We start from the raw sequence: 18,152 nt of genomic DNA, 5'->3' as shown, positions 1-18,152 counted from the left end.
CAAGGAAATTGGAGAAGCCATGTGGATGAGGATATGAAGGGTGAGTGGAGCAATTCTGGCCTGGTGGGAAAACAACACCAAGCACCCAGGATGGAAGCCGAAAATAACGCCACAAAAGAAGAACCAGGCATTGATAATCACAGTCACTCTGCAACAGGCTGTTTTCTGAAGGAATTTCACTATGAGGGGAGTGGGCAAATAGGCATGCAGGAAGCCTGGGGGTGAAGCATATAGAACAGTGTCCTTTGTTGATTGTTCATAGGATCATAGGAGGTTACTAGGCTAATGGCCCTGGGGCCCTTAGCCAAGCCAAAAGTTTATCCCCAAAAAGAAACCTCAATCAGCACCTGTCACCCCTGTCAATGAAGGACACAGGTGGAACCCCTGGGATGAATGTGGGGTCTCCAATCCACTCATGAAGGTTGCGCTTGAAGAGGGTCAGGTGAGGAATCATTGAGACAGTGCATTAGTGCAAGAATAGTTCACCCAGTCTATGGTGGGGTAGATGAAAGTCACCAAGGATCAGGGTGTTAGGGGGTACCTTGACGGAGTCTAGTAGATCCAGGTAAGAGGAGTGGGTGTCCCGAGTCATAGAGGGGGTCTATGTCTAGCTATAACTTGGATGGGTGTCTTGCCAATTCAGTTGTACCTGGAGTAGTTATAGTGTGTCACGCTGGCAAACCAGTCTGGAGATGTCCTTGATGAAGATACAGACTCCACCACCCTTAGTCTTCCAGACTTCATTTTGGGGTCAGAATGTGTGGAATGAGGTATAGCCTGTTACGGCAGGGGTGCACTCTGCAGCCCTGAAAGAAGTTTCCGTGACCACACAGACATCAGCATCTTCCACAGAGTCCATTTTCAGGTTTAGGCTCCTAGCATCAAGCAGCATGACCTTCAATTTGCTTTTTGACAGATCTTTAAATTGGAAGGTTTGTCTTTGGGATATCGCCTAAAAAAAGCACAGTGGGGGAGGCGACAGCCTTTGCCAGGATCCTGAACCCAGTGGTGACAGGTGAAGGCCATCTCTGCAAAGTATCGAGGCCTGTCGACCATGTCATCCAAGGCAGACAAATACTGGATCCCCTTGGAATGACATCAGAAACTAAATCAATTGTTGAAGTCAATTATTTTTTGTTGTTTCTTTGTGAAGGTAGGATGCTGCTTACAGCTAGGGTCATACCTGCCTGGAACACATACTCTTGAGAGTTCAATCATGTCTCTCTTCATATAGTCCAGGGGTAAGTTTTAAGTCGTTCACACCCACATCTACAATGACAGAGTCGTACTTGTTGTGCAGAGAATTGTGCGTGCGTGATGTGGCGGATTCTGGCACCAGACAGACAACTGACTGTGACCTTCTCCTTGTAGAGCCTGGTGAGAGGGACATCGGCGTGTCCCACAACAACTGAGTCACCAATGACTAGGGCGTTTGGTTTATTATGTCATGTCTTTTAGGCTGTGATGCTTTACTGTTTTGACTTATGGGCAGTGTTTGTGAGACACTGGTGTGTTGTCTGCTGTGTGTGATGTGGTTGGTGTTGTGTGTGGAATGTCTGTGTGTGTTTTGGAGGTCTCTGCTGTTTAATAAGTTATTATTGAGGACCTTGGCATAGCTGTATCTTGTATTGTGCTTGCCTATGTGATGTGAGTGGTGTGGTGTTTGTGCTGGCAATCACCTTTGTCAGGACTACTGACTGTGGAGTGAGAGAACATGGACTCCAGGTTACTAATGTACACGCATTTCTCGCAGGTGGAAGAATTATGTGCTAGGAGAAGAGGGTTGTCAGTAAACACAAGGCAGTTGCTACACTGTCTCAGAATGCTCATGTCGACCAGGCTAGGCAGGAGAAAGTGATGGGAATTGTCCAGACATAGTGTTCCGCATGCTTGGGCAGACGTATGAAGAGAGGGTTTTATTATGGGTTTGGCCAAGAATGTAAACCACAAGAACTTTCTTAAATGTAAAGTAACTGGCCTGAAGCACAAGTGCCAAGACCAAAGCTTAAAATGCTTAGAACAACAGATAACTCTAATTAGGCTACTAACAAGCAGCAATAAATGCAGCAGAATAAAAGCATTTCAACACTTAAGAACTCACAGCAAAAATAAAGTAATAAAATATGAAGAACACAATTACAGTAAAAAGCAACTGAATAAAGTGTAAATTGTCACTTGGTGGCTTTGAATTTGCCTGCCCTCGGGGGGGGGGGGGGGGACGACTATGGTGTAAAAGCTGCTGCATTTTTTTATTCAACCGAGCAGCAAAAGGATCCCAGCAAGAAATACTCCAGTATCACAAATATGCAAGCTGAAATTGTTGGATTCAGGGACCACCTGTGAGGAAGAATGTTCCTGTTCAGACTACCTGCCAAGATGTTGGACTTTCCCCAGGATGTGTGTTGCTACCAGAAATCATTGAGAGAAGATCGCCCACTGCCACAACCTCATAGCTTCCTTCCAAAAAGGAATAACAAGTCTACTCCCATTAGTTCGGGTGTCAAACAAATACCATTGTCTGAATTAACCCAAATCAGACCATCAAGATGTACTGGAAAGCCTGTAATACAAGAGAGGAAAAAGGTGGGAATGCCACAGCAAAAACACTAAAAACTAACTACTACTACTTAACCTAAAGAAAAGCCTAAGAATGGTAGAGGAAAAGCAAAAAAATACAAAGGATACAATTATCTGCACAACGGATCTCCAAAATCGCACAGCTCTCTCTCAAGGCAGTAAACAAGATCTGAGGTACATATGGGAGAGCACGGTATTACGGGTAAAGGAGGTAGAGATCCAGAACTGAAAGTCTCTGAAGAAAGGCCGGTATCATTTCAGAGTTAGAGTCAACAATCCACAAGTTGAAGACTGATGGAAAGCATCACTGGATCAAAAGCGAAACGCAGTGCCACTGCGAGATGTTAGCAAGCAACTAAAAGGGATGAAAAACAAATCCAGGATGCCATGGTCAGTACTAAAACCATTTCCCAGTATATGGAAAAGGATTTTGATATCTAAAAAGTATATTTGGTGCAAGTGTTACAGTAATTCCTGAAGCTTACAGGGAGAGAAGAAAATAGTTCCTTCTATATGTGTGGTTATGTTCAAGCATGGAGGCAAGCACAAGAGAATGTAATTATGGGGTACACCCAAATGCCCATATTTTGAAGTTGGTGATATAGTTACTTCAAGGGGAGATAGGTAGCGGTCAACTCTGAATATGGAATGACAGATGTCAAAGAGTACTGAGCCTTCCCTGGAAAAAAAAAAAAAAAAAAGACTACTTTAACTTTAGGGATAGCGGGTAGCACCAGAACTGAATAAGAAACACAACTGCCAAGGAAAAAGATAGGTGTGAGCAGCTCAAACTCTGTCATAAAATGTCAGGAAATACTAGACTTATTTACAAGGAAAACCAAGGAAGTTCACAAAAAGGTTGAGACAAGTTCAGCTCTCAGAAACTACATTACAGGACTTAAGATTCAGGAACCTCCATGGCCAGCGCTCTCAACAGCACAGTTTTACGTACTAACCGAAGGGAATCCTGAAGGAGGCTACATGAACAATGATATAGCAGCTGGTAGTACCAGGGTCTTCTGGCCATAGCCTATGATATTTCTTTTTAGGTCATATGAACATAAGGCAAAAGAGACTACTTATGCAAAATCGCTATTTGTTAGGTACTGCAAGACATGTAGGCAGTGTAAAACTGCTACCACGGCAGATGTAACACTAAAGTTGGCTTGATATCTTTGCCCATTAGTTACCAAACATTTCAGAGAGTAGCTAGGGACAAAGGGAGGCCTCAAGCACTACTGGCAAGCCTACAACTTACTGCTAGACGTAGTGCCAATGTTCCATTAGAAAAAAAATCAGCACAGTAGACTTTTCCCAGAGAAATATTGACAAAAGCAGCCAATTCCACATCAGACCAGATGAACTGTTTGTAGAAGCATTATAGAGTTAAGGTAAAGTTATGTAATGACTATCCTCCCTAACCCCTCACAGGCAAATGACCTGGTGGTTAAGACCACATGGAAAGCATCTGTAGATCAGATTGCAAGACAGTAGAACAAGTACATACCTCATTTCCTCTTTGCCAACAGAGAGGTGCTCCAACAATTTTTTTTACCAGAGTTTCTTAGATTCAAGTTGTAATGAGTGGGATGTTGAATGTGAATCACACAAGAAGCCTGCTCACATCTTAAATTTCAGAGCTAGGATTAGGACTCTTTCGGAAATGGCACACAACAGCAGCAAAAGTCCTGGTATAACTGGGCATTAACTGTCAGCCAGTGCCTGAGAACATGGGTGATGATATCTACTCTTGTTCGACACAAGATGCAGGTAGCATGGCAAGTTCCTTTCACCACTGTATGTGTGAGATACAGAGAGAGAAGGTACTAAAACGGTGGAGTTGCCAGGCAGGGGGAAATGAGATAAACTGTACCTTGTTATTGAAATGAAGTTCCACCACGACTCCATGACAAACTGGTACTTACTATCTGCAGCAAGTTATAGGAAGAATCATAAAAAATGATCTAGTGGAACACCATGCAGCCAGAGACCCAATAGCTTATCAAACAAGCTCTTTTTATAGAGTCAGACAGCCAAGCAAAACAAAGCAACACTATGCGGAACAAATGTTAGACATGGAGGCAATTCAGGAATCCAACAATCCCAGGGCCACAAAAGCTATGCCAGTATTAAAAGACAGGAGCAACAGATTCTGTGCACGTTACAGAAAGTTTAAGAGCGAGATGCTGACCACATGCATGCCTAGGGCAGATGAAGCCTTACAACAAATGAGTTAAACTACATATCTAATTATTGTTGTGCTTTATATGGGTAAACTGGGGTCAGCATCTGTGCCCTCGAGTTAATACAATTTCACCAAAATGTCCAAGGGGGGCACCCTAGTAACTTTCAAAAAGCTAGTAGACTTCATCTTTCCAGAACTGGACATTTTTAAGTTTATTTTAAGCTTTTAAGAGCTGGATAACCACTGAAGAGCTTGGCCTTGTCATCCTCACAGTGACAGAGGGAGACTTGTTTCCTCAAGAGAGAGGATGATTTGCATTACCAGGCATAAAACTGTGGGCTGCCCATGCAGTTGTAAAGGAGGATAATTTAGGTTGTGCAGAAGGTACACCTTATACACCACCTAATGTACAGAGGAGGTTTTACTCCAAGTATGAAGGAACATTGCGGTGGTGGTGCTGCGGTAGCACTGTCACCTCACAGTAAGACGTTGTCCCGTTCGATTCTCAGCTAGAGTGTCTTCTGTCTGAAGACATGCGTGAATGGGCGTACCTTCGTTGAAGGTGGTGTGTCAGGGCTGGCAACTCGGCACGTAGAAATCCACTGCCAATCATTAGCGGACCAGAGTTCTGCTGTGGCGACCCCTAACTGGGAAAAGCCGAAAGACACAACAACATGAAGGATAAGTTGGGTAAGAAAGAACACATGCCAGAAAGTGTTGCTGAATATAAAAATGGAAGTTTAGATACTTGAAAGTAGTGTCTTGTACAAAAGATTAAAAGATCAAAAAACACTGGGTTTTCACAATTAACATTAAGAAAAATTCACTGCTCAATAGGGAAAGAAAAGGGAAGAAAGATTTTAACCCAATCAGAACAGCTGAAGTTGCTTACAATGGAGATTTTAAATTTTGTTGTTTTTTTTTTCTTTTTTTAAATATTCAAGTTGTATAAGTTGCTCTGTTAGGTACATTCCAAAAGGGGCACCATACTAGATGATGGGTGTGATAAGAGAAGTGTTTGGAGGTGCAAGGACATACTTTGACGTGGGAGATAGCTTTTAAGCTGGCAGACTCAGAATGACTTCAAAACAGAGACAAGAACTTGTGGTCAACAAAGGCACCCTTGGGGGGAGCCATGGATATATTAAGACCAGGGGACAGGGTACTTACCAAAACATAAATTATGTTGCACTTATTTGCATGTATGGTAAGCCAGTGGTTAACACACAAACACTGGTATGACCCAGGCCTTGTCGGACAGACTGCTGTTTTTTTTTTTTTGGGGGGGGGGGGCAAAAGCACCCACTTGGCAATTATTCACAAACTTAGTTAGCTAGACACCTTGAATGTCCAATTTCACTTTTGAGGATTTAAAGTGTCAAACAGGAGTTGGCCCAGGACTGAACCCCATGGCCCACTCCTAGTAACATCTTTGCTGGTAGAGAAGATACCTCTTAGGTTTCACCCCTTATGTATTTACAATTTGTATTTACAATTACTGACCAAAAAAGTACAACTAGGTAAACCCCATTTTCAGCACAGGCCAGAGGAGAAAAGAAACACATTTAAGTTACAAAATAATTCCAAAAACCTTACTATAGGTCAAGATAGGTAATACAGACAGTCCAGCTCTCATCTAAAGTTCCCATGACCTTGTCAAAGGGCTTACCCAAGTTGAGTAGACTTATGAAATGCAGTGGACAGGTGGCTATGGTCCCTTTATCCACTCCACCTCCCACCACTAAATTAAATCTTTTACTAGAAATCTTAAATCTAACAGCCACCAGGAGCACAGTCTCCTGCGTAACACCACTGGTATTAAAACAAGACACACAAACAGGAATCATTATACAACTCCTTAAGTGCAGTCTGGCCACAACAGCTTGCAGGAAATACATACTGCTGCCCTTTGTATGACTCTACACCAGCCACACCCAAGAATAAGCTTCTACACTGAACAGTCAACTAAGAAAAGCTAGCTCCCCAGACCTTTTCATCACACTGAGTTTCAGTTCATTCCAGTACTCACTTGCCCACAATAACCATCTTAAGGAAATGATCATGAACTTCAAGAGAAAAAAGGCAATACATTCGCAAGCACTCCAGTATTCTCTCCTGGCTCATGGCAGTAAACTACCACCGCCCTTGACCACCAGGCTGGGGAACATCCCAGTTGCTGTGTTTCACTCTTGGTACTAAGCAAACTATTACCAACACAAATGACAATAACAAGCACAGAGGTCAGATCAGTTAGAGATGGATGCTTCCGGCTTGTCAATATTTAATAAATACCCTCTTATCAATTAATAAATAAGCAAACAAGACAATCAGAAACAAATAGTTTAATAAGCGTTTCTAATCTAAAACCTAATTTTCAGAACACTGGCAAAGAACTCACAGGTCTAAGATCAAGGATGATTCTGTTGATTATCTTCATTCTCTTTTGTCTACATTTAGGCATGATTATTTTTGGCTTTTATCTTTTCATTCAAACCACAGATACAAATGAGTATTTACCCACTGAGTGCGTTTTTCAAAGTACTAACCTGCTACTTCCTCAGCAGATTTGTCTGTTTGTTCTTTTAAGACCTTTCAGCTTCCTGGCCTATAAAGAGTTGCATATCTTGCAAAACACAGTGCAGAATAAAGGTAACTGAAGTTTCCAAGGAAAAAAGTTACAACCCCAATCACAAACTTTATATACATTTCATAGAAAACCATCATAAACAGAACTTTCAGATATTCATGCTGCAGAACACACACTAGAGATATGAGTCACACTTTATCAGGTATTTACTGCTGCTGAAAAACACACACAGTAAAATTAAACTAATTTAAATTCACAACTGGCTTTGTGTTCACCACAGCAGGTTTTTAAAAAGTGCAGCTGACAAATTCATTACAGCTTGACCTAGAAGTTATATACTTATTCTGAGAGCTATATTTAACCAATTAAAACGTATTATGGCAAAGGGTTTGAGGATAATCTATTTCAACATTAATTAGTTTAGCGATAATGCATTCCATGGCTTTACATATACAGGCCTATAGACTTATGATCTATTGGGGGGCACTCTTTCTGGAGAAACAGCTTGAGTTATATGTGTTTCAGATACGTAGGTATCTGCCTGAGGGCATCTATAAGCCTAGCCAAAATGTGTGTTTTTTTAGGTGCAGCATGTCATCAATTCTGGGTTGGACATGGCCTTGTAGGTCAGGCAGAGATCACCTCTGTGTAAGCAGTATGCAACCGATTACAGCTGGAGTTTCTTCTGTCCGGCTTCATAGAGCATATGTTTGAGGCCAGTAATCATCTTGGTGAGGTACTTCTGTGGTCTTTCCAGCTGTTGCAGGTGTCTTGTGAGGTACATCCCAAATGGGGCATTGCACTCTATGATGAGTCTTATGAGTGATGAGTAGAGGTGCACAATAACCTCTTTTGTGATTAGGTGGGCCACATAGAAGGATTTTCTAACCATCTTGGCAATATGATTATCAAAGGAGAGATTACTATCTACTTGGGTCCCCAGATCCCTTATTACATTTTCTGTATTTAAAGGGACTACCACGTATATGGTAGATCCACGGTGGTGGTGCCGCAGTAGCGTTGTCGCCTCACAGTAAGACGCTGTTTGGTTCGACTGAGCGTCTTCTGCGTGGAGACATGCGTGAATGGGCGTACCTTCGTTTATTGTGCGTCAGGACTGGCAACTCGGTATGTAAAAATCAACTGCCAATCATTAGTGGACCGGAGTTCCGCTGTGGCGACCCCTAACCTGGAAAAACCAAAAGTCACCACAACAACAACCACCACATATGTGGTAGTTCGCAGGTACTTTGTTTTTTCCAAAGGGGGTGACTATGCACTTTTTGGCATTTAGCTTGAGGCCATGATTTTGACACCAGGTATCCGTCTCAGTGAGACCCTTCTGGAGGATGTCTGTATCAGCTGGAGATTCAATTATGGCCCCAGTTTGCAGTCGTCTGTGAACTTGGTCAGCCATAGTCCTCCTGTGCTTACCTGTACTTCTGTGGAGAGACCAAAAGTACAGATTTAGAAAAGGTTGGGCTATGCAGAGTTCGACACTTGGAGGCAAAACGGAACACTGACATAACCCATACAACTACAGTAGTATGTTTTTAGTTCAGCCAAGTGCTGGTATGACTTGACTTAGTTTGATGATCTCATTACTAAGGGTTTTGCATCCGGGAAGAAAGAGGTCACAGTCTTCCTCTACTCTTTCCTCATTATGCATGTACCTCACCAGACACCAGCAACAACTGGAAAGGCCGCAAAAGTGCCTCACAAAGAGGATCCTAGGCCTTAAAACACTTGTCCTGTACTTAACTGCTCTCTGTCTCATATCGCCTACTTAGAGGTGATCGCTGCTTGGACTTACAAAGCCATGTCTGACCCAGCTCTGTTAGAAATGTTACATCTAAAGAAACCTCAATCCCTCCTCACAACACGCTCCACAGACCTCAACCTCATTACCACAATCAACAGAACAAGCTGGAGGGGCAGGTTCATAGCTCAGAGACTGCCCATGCTATGGAATAGACTTCCCATACATGTCAAACCGAGCACCTAACTGGCCCTCCTCAAGAGGAATCTTGACAAGTGGATGAGAAATAGAAAATTCACCCCGGGGATCACTCCAGTAGCTCTACTCGACAGGGGCACTGGGAATTAAGGTCCGGGTGGCACGATGCCAGGGTAATCCTATGGGCTAGGCTTGTAAAGGCTCCAGGGGCAATAGCCTGGTACACACCTATGAACAATGAGGTAGTCATGAAAAAAATTGCTGGAGTTGAAAGATGTGAAACTGGAGATTTCTTAGCAAAGATACTTGCATTTGCATCTGTGTGGGAAAGTGCCATAGGTTTGCAGTCAAACATGGACACTGAGCTTCTTAATGCAGCCGAATAAGTTCAAATGGGTCATGGTTTGTAGCATTAACTAATTTAAATTCACAACTGGCTTTGTGTTCACCAACTGCTCACTTTGGAATCTTAACACTTCAAAATCACTTACACAGTGAGGAAAAAATACACAATTTTTATACATTTTACAAAAAATCATGTGAGTTACCCTTTTTTCTCCACAGTACTGATTTCTAGGAAGCGTTCCACAACATTGGCTTACACTTACTACAACTGAGATTGCCAATGATACCAGCAGATATTAAAAAAAACTTCAAAACAACTGGTAAATAGCAAAGACTGAACACAAGCAAGCATTACAGAAAATTCCAATGAACACCACATCACGTTTTTACTGTCAAGTCTGCAGACAACCTTCAACCTTTTCTTGTCTGAAAACTGCAGCCTGTGGCTAATAGTCTATCCTGGAAAGCTATGCTATTCAAAACAACATCTCAAGAAAGTGCAGTCACCTAGGGATTCCATTTGCCAATTTATGGGGAACTCATCCAGTCACAAGGTCTTTCAAAACGGCACTTTCTTGAATACTTTTTCTCCTCCATGAACACAAATCTTCTCACTGCATACATTTTTGCCAGATGTATACAAATCTAGCACACCTTTCTACATACCCCTAATATGGTTATCTCAAGAAATTCTGTACAAAAATGGAGCTTGGTTACAAACGTTTGAATCAGACATTTAAGAGGTCCACAACAACAGTTTAAGCTACAAGCAGAGACATTTCATACACCTTTCTTTTTCTAAAAACAACCTAGTTTCCAACAAGTTACCACTATTCTGGTGTTTAATGTGCAGAATGAAAGCAACTGCAAATGAAGTGAAGAGATGCCATCTGATGAACTGATTCACCTGGCTGTGTTATATTAATGAAACTTTAAAATATTCCAGGCTAAACAAACTGCTAGCTCTGTGATACACTGTTGGCAGCATAAGCCTCTCACAAATGACAGCTTGCTAGAATTTAAAATTGTCAGTAGTAACTGAAGTACTTCATTACTAAATTTCAACAGCTTGCTTTTGCATAAAGGTTAAGTACTTGGTGAGGCATATGCAAGAAGCTGAAGCAAAGAAACGCCAAGCTAGATTCTCCAACAGTGACAATTCTATATGTCCACTATTATTATGCCATGAGTGTGGTAAGACTTAAACAAGGCCATGGTCCAACCAACTTAAATAGACATATTGACAACTAATATTCAGAATTGTCCAATAAAGTTAACTTTTGTTTTCTTTTATGGCCTTGATAACAAAAGGTAAATAAACACAGGTTACAATTGCTGCTATAATTTATTATTTATTTTACATTTGTTAACCGGGTACTGTCCAACTAGGCCACTGGAGCCCATTTTCAGCGGAGACCTGGGGAGAAAAGCTCCACACACAATAGCATTGTCCAATCACAGTACAAATTCATAAAAAACAAATTAAAACAAATTACATGCACATAATACACTTAATACAAAATTATACATGTATATTCCAAAAGACCAGAGATAAAATTAGTCTAAGATTATGTTGTAAACAGCACTGTAGATAATGAATATAAAATGACTGAACCTGATTGACCAAGAAACATTATGGTGAACATCGGTTATAGCACATTTGAAGTAAACGTTTACAATGTAGCTGCAAATTCTAAAATGGGCCAAAGCCAGACTTAAAGCTCCTCTGAGAGGGGAATAGAGAAGAACAACAAGAGCAGATCCATGTAGATTTGAGATGTTCTCTAGTTTTTGTTTTAACGGAAGAGTAGTTGGGAGTGTTTTGAATGTGTTGGGGGAGAGCATTCCAGGCCTTGACTATTTTATTAGAGTAGAGACAGTCGCCATGGTAGTTCTGCGACTGGGTTATTGAAGATCTAAGGAACCTTGTATTGACTTGAGGTTGGTAGGGTTTAGAATGAGCTTGTTGTTGGCTAGGTAGGTTTCTATTTCCTGAAATGATTTTTGAGACTTATCTTAAAAGTTCTTGAAGAGTTGGGGCAGAGCAGATAAGGGGTGGATGTATCGTCTGCATATTGTATAACTGTAGCAAGTTGGACTGCCGAGTTTATACTATTAGTAAACAGGATAAAAAGGAGGGAGCCGAGTAGGACACTGGTAGCAGAGGAGAGAGACTTTCTCCAATTTGGTGGCCTGTTTACAGTCGGATAGGTAGCTCTGAAACCATGTAAGTGTAGATGAACTGAGATTGTAAGTGGTGTCAGAAAATACAGACATGTGAACCTGCTGTCAAAGAACCTGTTCCACTATCTGACAGTACAATTAATGCTACACTAAAGTAAGTCATCTGACGTTTTAGCACAGCTTTAGCAAAAATTCCAGCAAATGTAGTTTTCCCTATACAACAGGAGGAGTCAAATGACATTAAATGGAATACCAAACTTCCGTCTAAAATCATGTACGCTGCAGTGACTGTGTAATGGGCAATTTTCTGCTTTACAGAAAAGAAACATCCACAACAAAACAGTGGTGCTACAGAAGCTTTAAGACAGGAAAATCTGCTATCATTTGGACATTCACTAAAAAAGTTTGCACATGACTTTCAAACTTAATATGACTAAGTAACAACTTCTTTAACATATGTGCTGTAACAGGTACTATTAGACTGGGCCCTACCACTCAGGAGAAAAAAAAATAAAAAGTTAAGTGTGGACTGAACTCTATCTGGACAAATTTTGACTGACCATCATTAGGGGATACCTCAAGGTTTCATGACAACCTAATAATACTCTACTACCATTTATCACTACCTACCCGAGATCTGAACTGAAATCTGTAGGACATCAATTGTCTGCAAACAAATGAATGCTGACAAATATGCTACAGTGTGACGGGTTTCATAACCACCGGTCTACGGTAAACACTGGGTGGAAAAGACCACAAACCCCTGCAAAGCATACTCGAAAGGTTCTGTACAAGGGACCTTAAAAATTAAAGCCAGTCACACCGCACACAGACAAAATATAATTGTAACTGTCAAGACCTACAAAAAGACTCCTGAAGCCAGCCTCCAAGTAAGACGTGCAGCAGCAACAGCAGTCTCAAATGAAGACGATTAAATGCCTAATGTCAGATATATTGCACATGCCAGATATGGAAGGCCACTGAAGAAACCAGACCAATACATAAACAGTCTATTTCGTAGGTAAACTACTTAAGGACAGAAGAGTTAATAAAAAGCACCTTAAATCTGCACAAAAATACTACTATGATAAACAACTCAGAGCACTGCTAACAGAGCTAAAGGACCAATGTAATATAACATACCACCTCAAAAAGTATAGATTAGGAGCAGTGGCCCTAATTTTGACTTAAAAATCTTAAGTGGCATATTGTACCAGACTGAAAGGGTCTGGTGCACCATCAGTCAGGAATTTAGGTTTTGTATTAGAACATTACCCCATCAGATACGCAGTAGCAAGGACTGCCCAAAACCCACCCAGCAATTTGCTCATGACGTTTATTTTGAAAAGTGCTTTGAATAAACATTGCAAACCATCCCGAGAAAGATGGAGTATGCTAAATATTGTAATTATTTCATCACAAAGCCTTTTCTCCCTTATTTGCTGGTACTAGGATTTCCAATTTGCAGTGATCAAAAGCTTTGAGATATTACATCTTAGACTACATAATTTGCCAGAACATGTACTTACAAATGCTGTACCGATCCAAACAGATTTACCTTGTCAAACGAACACAGAATATGCTGCAGTTACACAAAAGTATTACACTATTATGCTGAGAATTACAATTCTTTATAGGGGAGGGATGGGAACACATAGCATGCTGCACGTGTAAAAACTATTACACAGATTTAAAATTCGTATTCTGTAAAGGTGTGGGTGGCGACCTTTCTGGGGGGGGTCTTTTTTATTGCATTTATTGCCCCACTGCCTCACTATATTGCTTGTGGCTTTATCTCCAGAAAAATGCTTAAAGAAAGGTGGGGGGTGCAGGGGGTAAGCAAAAGCAATTAGTGCACAGCATTAAACCAAAGAAAGGTGGGTGAGGGAGCATGGATTATGGGCATGGACTGCAAAACAGGAACTTGTGGATACTGCATACATACTCCCCTTCTGACCCGCTTCTTAGCCTACAACACAGTATGTGGTTAAGTACAATGTGACAAAGCAAGTCAGACACCCAGGACATGTGGTGCTTTCGACAGGGCACTTATAAATGTAGAAAATGAGAATAACTTTATTTAATCTTTGTTTTGCATATCATGTACTAAACCTCTAGTAACTCTAACTAAAGATAACATAAAATCATCTCTGTATCACTGCTGGACAGAGGCACAGCAAACTAATGGGTATAGCATTCTCATCCTAAGGGGTGGTGAAAGCCACACACACTCTGGCTAGGCTTATAAATGCCCTAGGGCAGATAGCCTAGTATGAACCTATGAACCTATAAAAGCATGAAACCTGTGTTTAAATAACGACCAGAGGAATGAATATTCACAATGGATATTCATCCTGGTCACCGTATAATCTGCATGGCTTGTCTCTCAGCCCTGTCAATCGTGTACGACACGCACATTCCTGCACGACAATCGCAGTGGGGTAATATTCTAATACAAAGCCGGAATTTAAGTCATTTCCATGGCCCACAATACAGAGCAATATACCTACACACATATATATATTTTTTTCATACACACATACACATAAATCACATACATTAAGTTTTTTATGCAAAACTATAAAATACAATTAGAGCCACATACTGTCATTGTTAACACTAAAGTGTACAATACCTTATTAAACTTTCTCATTCTGAAAAGATTGCACAACATATACTGGGACTGCCTCTCCACTAAACCACACCCTCATCTCTGTTATTGCAGTTGCTGAGCAATTCATATTACAACGGGCACATTCTTTTTTTTTTTTACATCATATAAACTTTAGCAATATTAAAACAGACTGATAAGGATTGCATTTATAAGGGTTGTGCAGTGTATATATATCAATGATCTAGGACTGCCAATTAAGACAAACAGTGTCACCGGAACTATGTCCTAACCTGCTCAAAAAAGTTGGTGATGCAATTCTTTGAGATACTGCTAAAGACTGTAAGAAACCATGCAAAAACCTTTAAAAGCTGATGAGCTTAGTAACTTAACAGCCAAGTGTCACAATGTAATTGCTTATTCTAAACAATTTACTCTGAATAGAGACATCCTGAAAATCAAACCACACTCACAATATTTTTGACTGCCCCAATAAAGCTACAGTTGATCAGTGCTACTAACACCACCTGTCCAAAACAATAAACAAAGATAATATGCTTCACTGAAATGCAAGTCTGCAGCCATTCTTGCAGTATCGCTGGAATCAGAGACTGTCACAAAGTAATACTAATACACTAAGATGCTGCTGCCTTTTTTCGAAGGTGCTTCAGGATATGGATCCTCCACGATGGATGATGACATGCCTCTGTCAGGGAAATACTGGAACCCGACAATTATAGTAGTCACTGCATAGTGCGATCTGCTGCCCGTCAGGAACAGGTAGCAAGATGGGTATATAAACCTCTCCTCTAGAGAGGCACAGCTTCATTATCTGAATAGCCTTGCGTATCACAAATTCTCACCAGAGATATGTGAAAACAGCCTATAGGGGTAGGGTTAATCTCCTACCAGTTAAGGACTGGTGCGGCTGAAAAAGAAATTAAAGGGGAAAAAAACAGTAAAAGGGTGCCTAATCACACAGATCCAGACCGTCTCTGCAGCCACAACCTGAAAAGAAAAAACACAGAATACGACTTAATCCCATTACAATCTAGTAATACACTAAAACTGAAACAGACAGCAATTTACTGAAAGGCAACGGGATCCAAATAGAAACATTTAGTAGTGCGGTAGTGCATAAAAATACAGACAAGCAGAAATCCTTACTTGCTCGACTAAGCTGCCAATTAAAAGCATTTATTTCACGTTTCTGGATGGAGATATACAACATAAAGAAATGACACTGCACGTATCGAAGAGTTTTTCATTATGGACATAGATATTATGTACAACGCGCAAATGATGAATGTAAGCAATCGCCTCTCAAAATGAGCACAACATGTTGAAAGCTCATAAATCACAAATAGAAACACTGAACGAATATAAGAAAGACAATTAAAAAAAAAAAAGACCGACGGAATGACAACAAAAATGCATCCAACGTCACTATTTACGATATAAGTTTTCATCGATTCCCAAGACTGACATCATCTATAAAAAGAACACGTGGGAGGGATTCGATAGACATCACCAGCCAATCAAAACGTGAGTGTCAGGTAAACTAACACATGAACAACGATATTACTTTCAATGCTTAAAACAGGGTGGACGAATTTCCAGAAAAGTCTAAGTTGGGCTAAATGTTTAATAAGAGCGCAACTATTTATAAAGAGAATGTTCAGGCAATTGCAAATTACGCACAATAGCGCGTTAAAACGACCATCTGTACTAATTCCCTGACATGTTACCTGCTTTTCTTCACCAGTCTCTTCAACCTGTGGCTGAGTCTCTTCGTGATCCGACATTTTTCTTGAAAACAAAAACCTTAAAATAAAAAGCGTTGCTAAACGCTCTTTTCCTTAACAACGTCCCCAGTGTTTCCCTACGCTACAATATTCACTGTTTTCCAAAATGGCGACGTTGATTCTGACGTCACTGTTAGGAGGGAACCCTCCGGGACAGACTACTGAAGGCGGGAAGATTGAATTGACTAATTGTATTGGAAGACAAAGTGGACGGACAAATATAGTAGCGAATGGTATCTCTATGTATTCTTAGGGCAGGGCTTAATTCGTTTGACAGCAACCAAATTTTTAGGTTTTGGCCTAAATTCAGTAATTCATTGGTGGCTGTGGAAGGGTTTTACCTATTAGAAATTGACAGGCACACCACCCATTTGCCTGACACTGCAGCGCACTCGTCTGTGTATTGGGAGATGCAAAGTATCGGTTTAACGTAAGCTGGTTTCCTATGGTTACGTAAGCTGAGTTCGACGTCTTTTGCCTGGTAAAGAAAGCTTCTGTCTCTCTTATCAAGCAAAAGCAGTAACTTTTAAATAACCGTTTTCACAAAAAGAAACTTTTGGTGGCTGTTGCGTGTCATTATTGAATTACTTTTTATTATTTTTGTTGACCGGGTTAGTCACAATTGACAAGTGACCTCTTTTCAAGGGATACCTGAGGTGGTATTTATTTCTCTATGGGAAATTTGGTCAGGCCATTGGGATACCTCACACCCACACACTTTTTCGATACGCGCAGTACTCCGGCTGATGGGACCTCCGTTTAACGTGTAATCGGAACGACGGCACACTCAGGAGTGCAGTATTGGAAATTAATCCAAGCACCTGGTTCCGAGTATGTAACCAGTTTTTTACAGCTTGTACACTAAGCTCTAGCACTGCTGTCCCTAACACCCATAATGCCCCGCCCCTGTCTGCCCTGCTCCAAACCCCTGTCCAGAATGGTAGAAAAGTCTGACCGATGTCCACATCCAATCTATTTACTAGCAGCAGTACACTTCAACAAGCCCCTACATTAAAATACAGGTATGGGTATATGTAGATGTGGTTACATGTGTGTATACATACTGTAGGTATAAAGAAATTGCACAGTAATTCTTATTACTATATCTAAAATGTATAACCAAATGACTGCACGGTATTCAGCCAAGAGGTAATATACATTAAAACTGTGCTTTAGTCCAACTCCAGAACTTCTTCAGAACTAACAAAACTGTCAAAACACCACCTTCTTATACTCCTTCAAGGCTTCAATAAATCCATTATCAAATTAACTGGTAAAACAATTACCAAGTCACTTTTTTAACTTTTTCTTCAACATAATAGTTAATGCATCCTGAAAATATACATAAAAACATTGTTGCTTGTTCAAAAACACAGAACGCAAGTAGTGCGTGTAGTACATTAAAACTCACATATAAATGTAAGTATATACAATAAAATAAAAATGCAAATGTGTGAAAATAAAAATACAAATGTATGAATAATCCATCATACCAACAAAAAACATTCTCAACTTAGCTGCCCTCATTTTTAACACAAGGTTAATAAAAATGTGATGGTTGAGACCTGGGTTTGGCATAGCATCCAACCTAAGCTGCCAGAGGAGTTCCTTATATTTTTTGTATCATACAGCATGTATGGAGTGTCCCTGTCTTTATTCACAAGGTGAACGAGAATGTGAAGGAAATATTGGAAAAGGGCACAGAGATTTATAAAAAAGGGACCACCAAATGTGGTAGGTGCAATTACTGTCAATTTATTGTTGATATGGGAGATGTTATTTTGAACAACTGTTTTCGTATGAAAATTACCTTTAGGAAAGGGACTGCAAAACTCTTTGTCTTATTTACTTGGCCCTCTGTAATGTTTGCCACTCATTTTACATAGGGAAAACAGAGAAAT

General features: G+C 40.6%; 1 protein-coding gene across 2 annotated transcripts in view; it reads right to left on the bottom strand.

Moving 5' to 3' along the window:
* ENSA (endosulfine alpha) overlaps positions 1 to 16,386 on the bottom strand; it is a 494,566-nt gene extending 478,180 nt beyond the window's left edge. Inside the window, exon 1 of one of the 2 annotated variants that reach the window (XM_044080058.1) lies at positions 16,195 to 16,386. In XM_044080058.1, coding sequence (XP_043935993.1) covers positions 16,195 to 16,251 — 57 coding nt within the window. In that variant the 5' untranslated portion in view covers positions 16,252 to 16,386. Of the gene's footprint in view, positions 1 to 15,613; positions 15,715 to 16,194 lie in introns of those variants that run through there. The other variant, XM_044080059.1, reaches the window with a different exon arrangement.
* Between the last annotated feature and the right edge of the window lie 1,766 nt (positions 16,387 to 18,152).

Source organism: Protopterus annectens, chromosome 8.part0 (genome assembly GCF_019279795.1).
Source record: "Protopterus annectens isolate FY-2018-M chromosome 8.part0, PAN1.0, whole genome shotgun sequence".
In the NCBI taxonomy this organism is placed as follows: domain Eukaryota; kingdom Metazoa; phylum Chordata; order Ceratodontiformes; family Protopteridae; genus Protopterus; species Protopterus annectens.
This window is presented reverse-complemented; position numbering and strand designations above follow the sequence as displayed.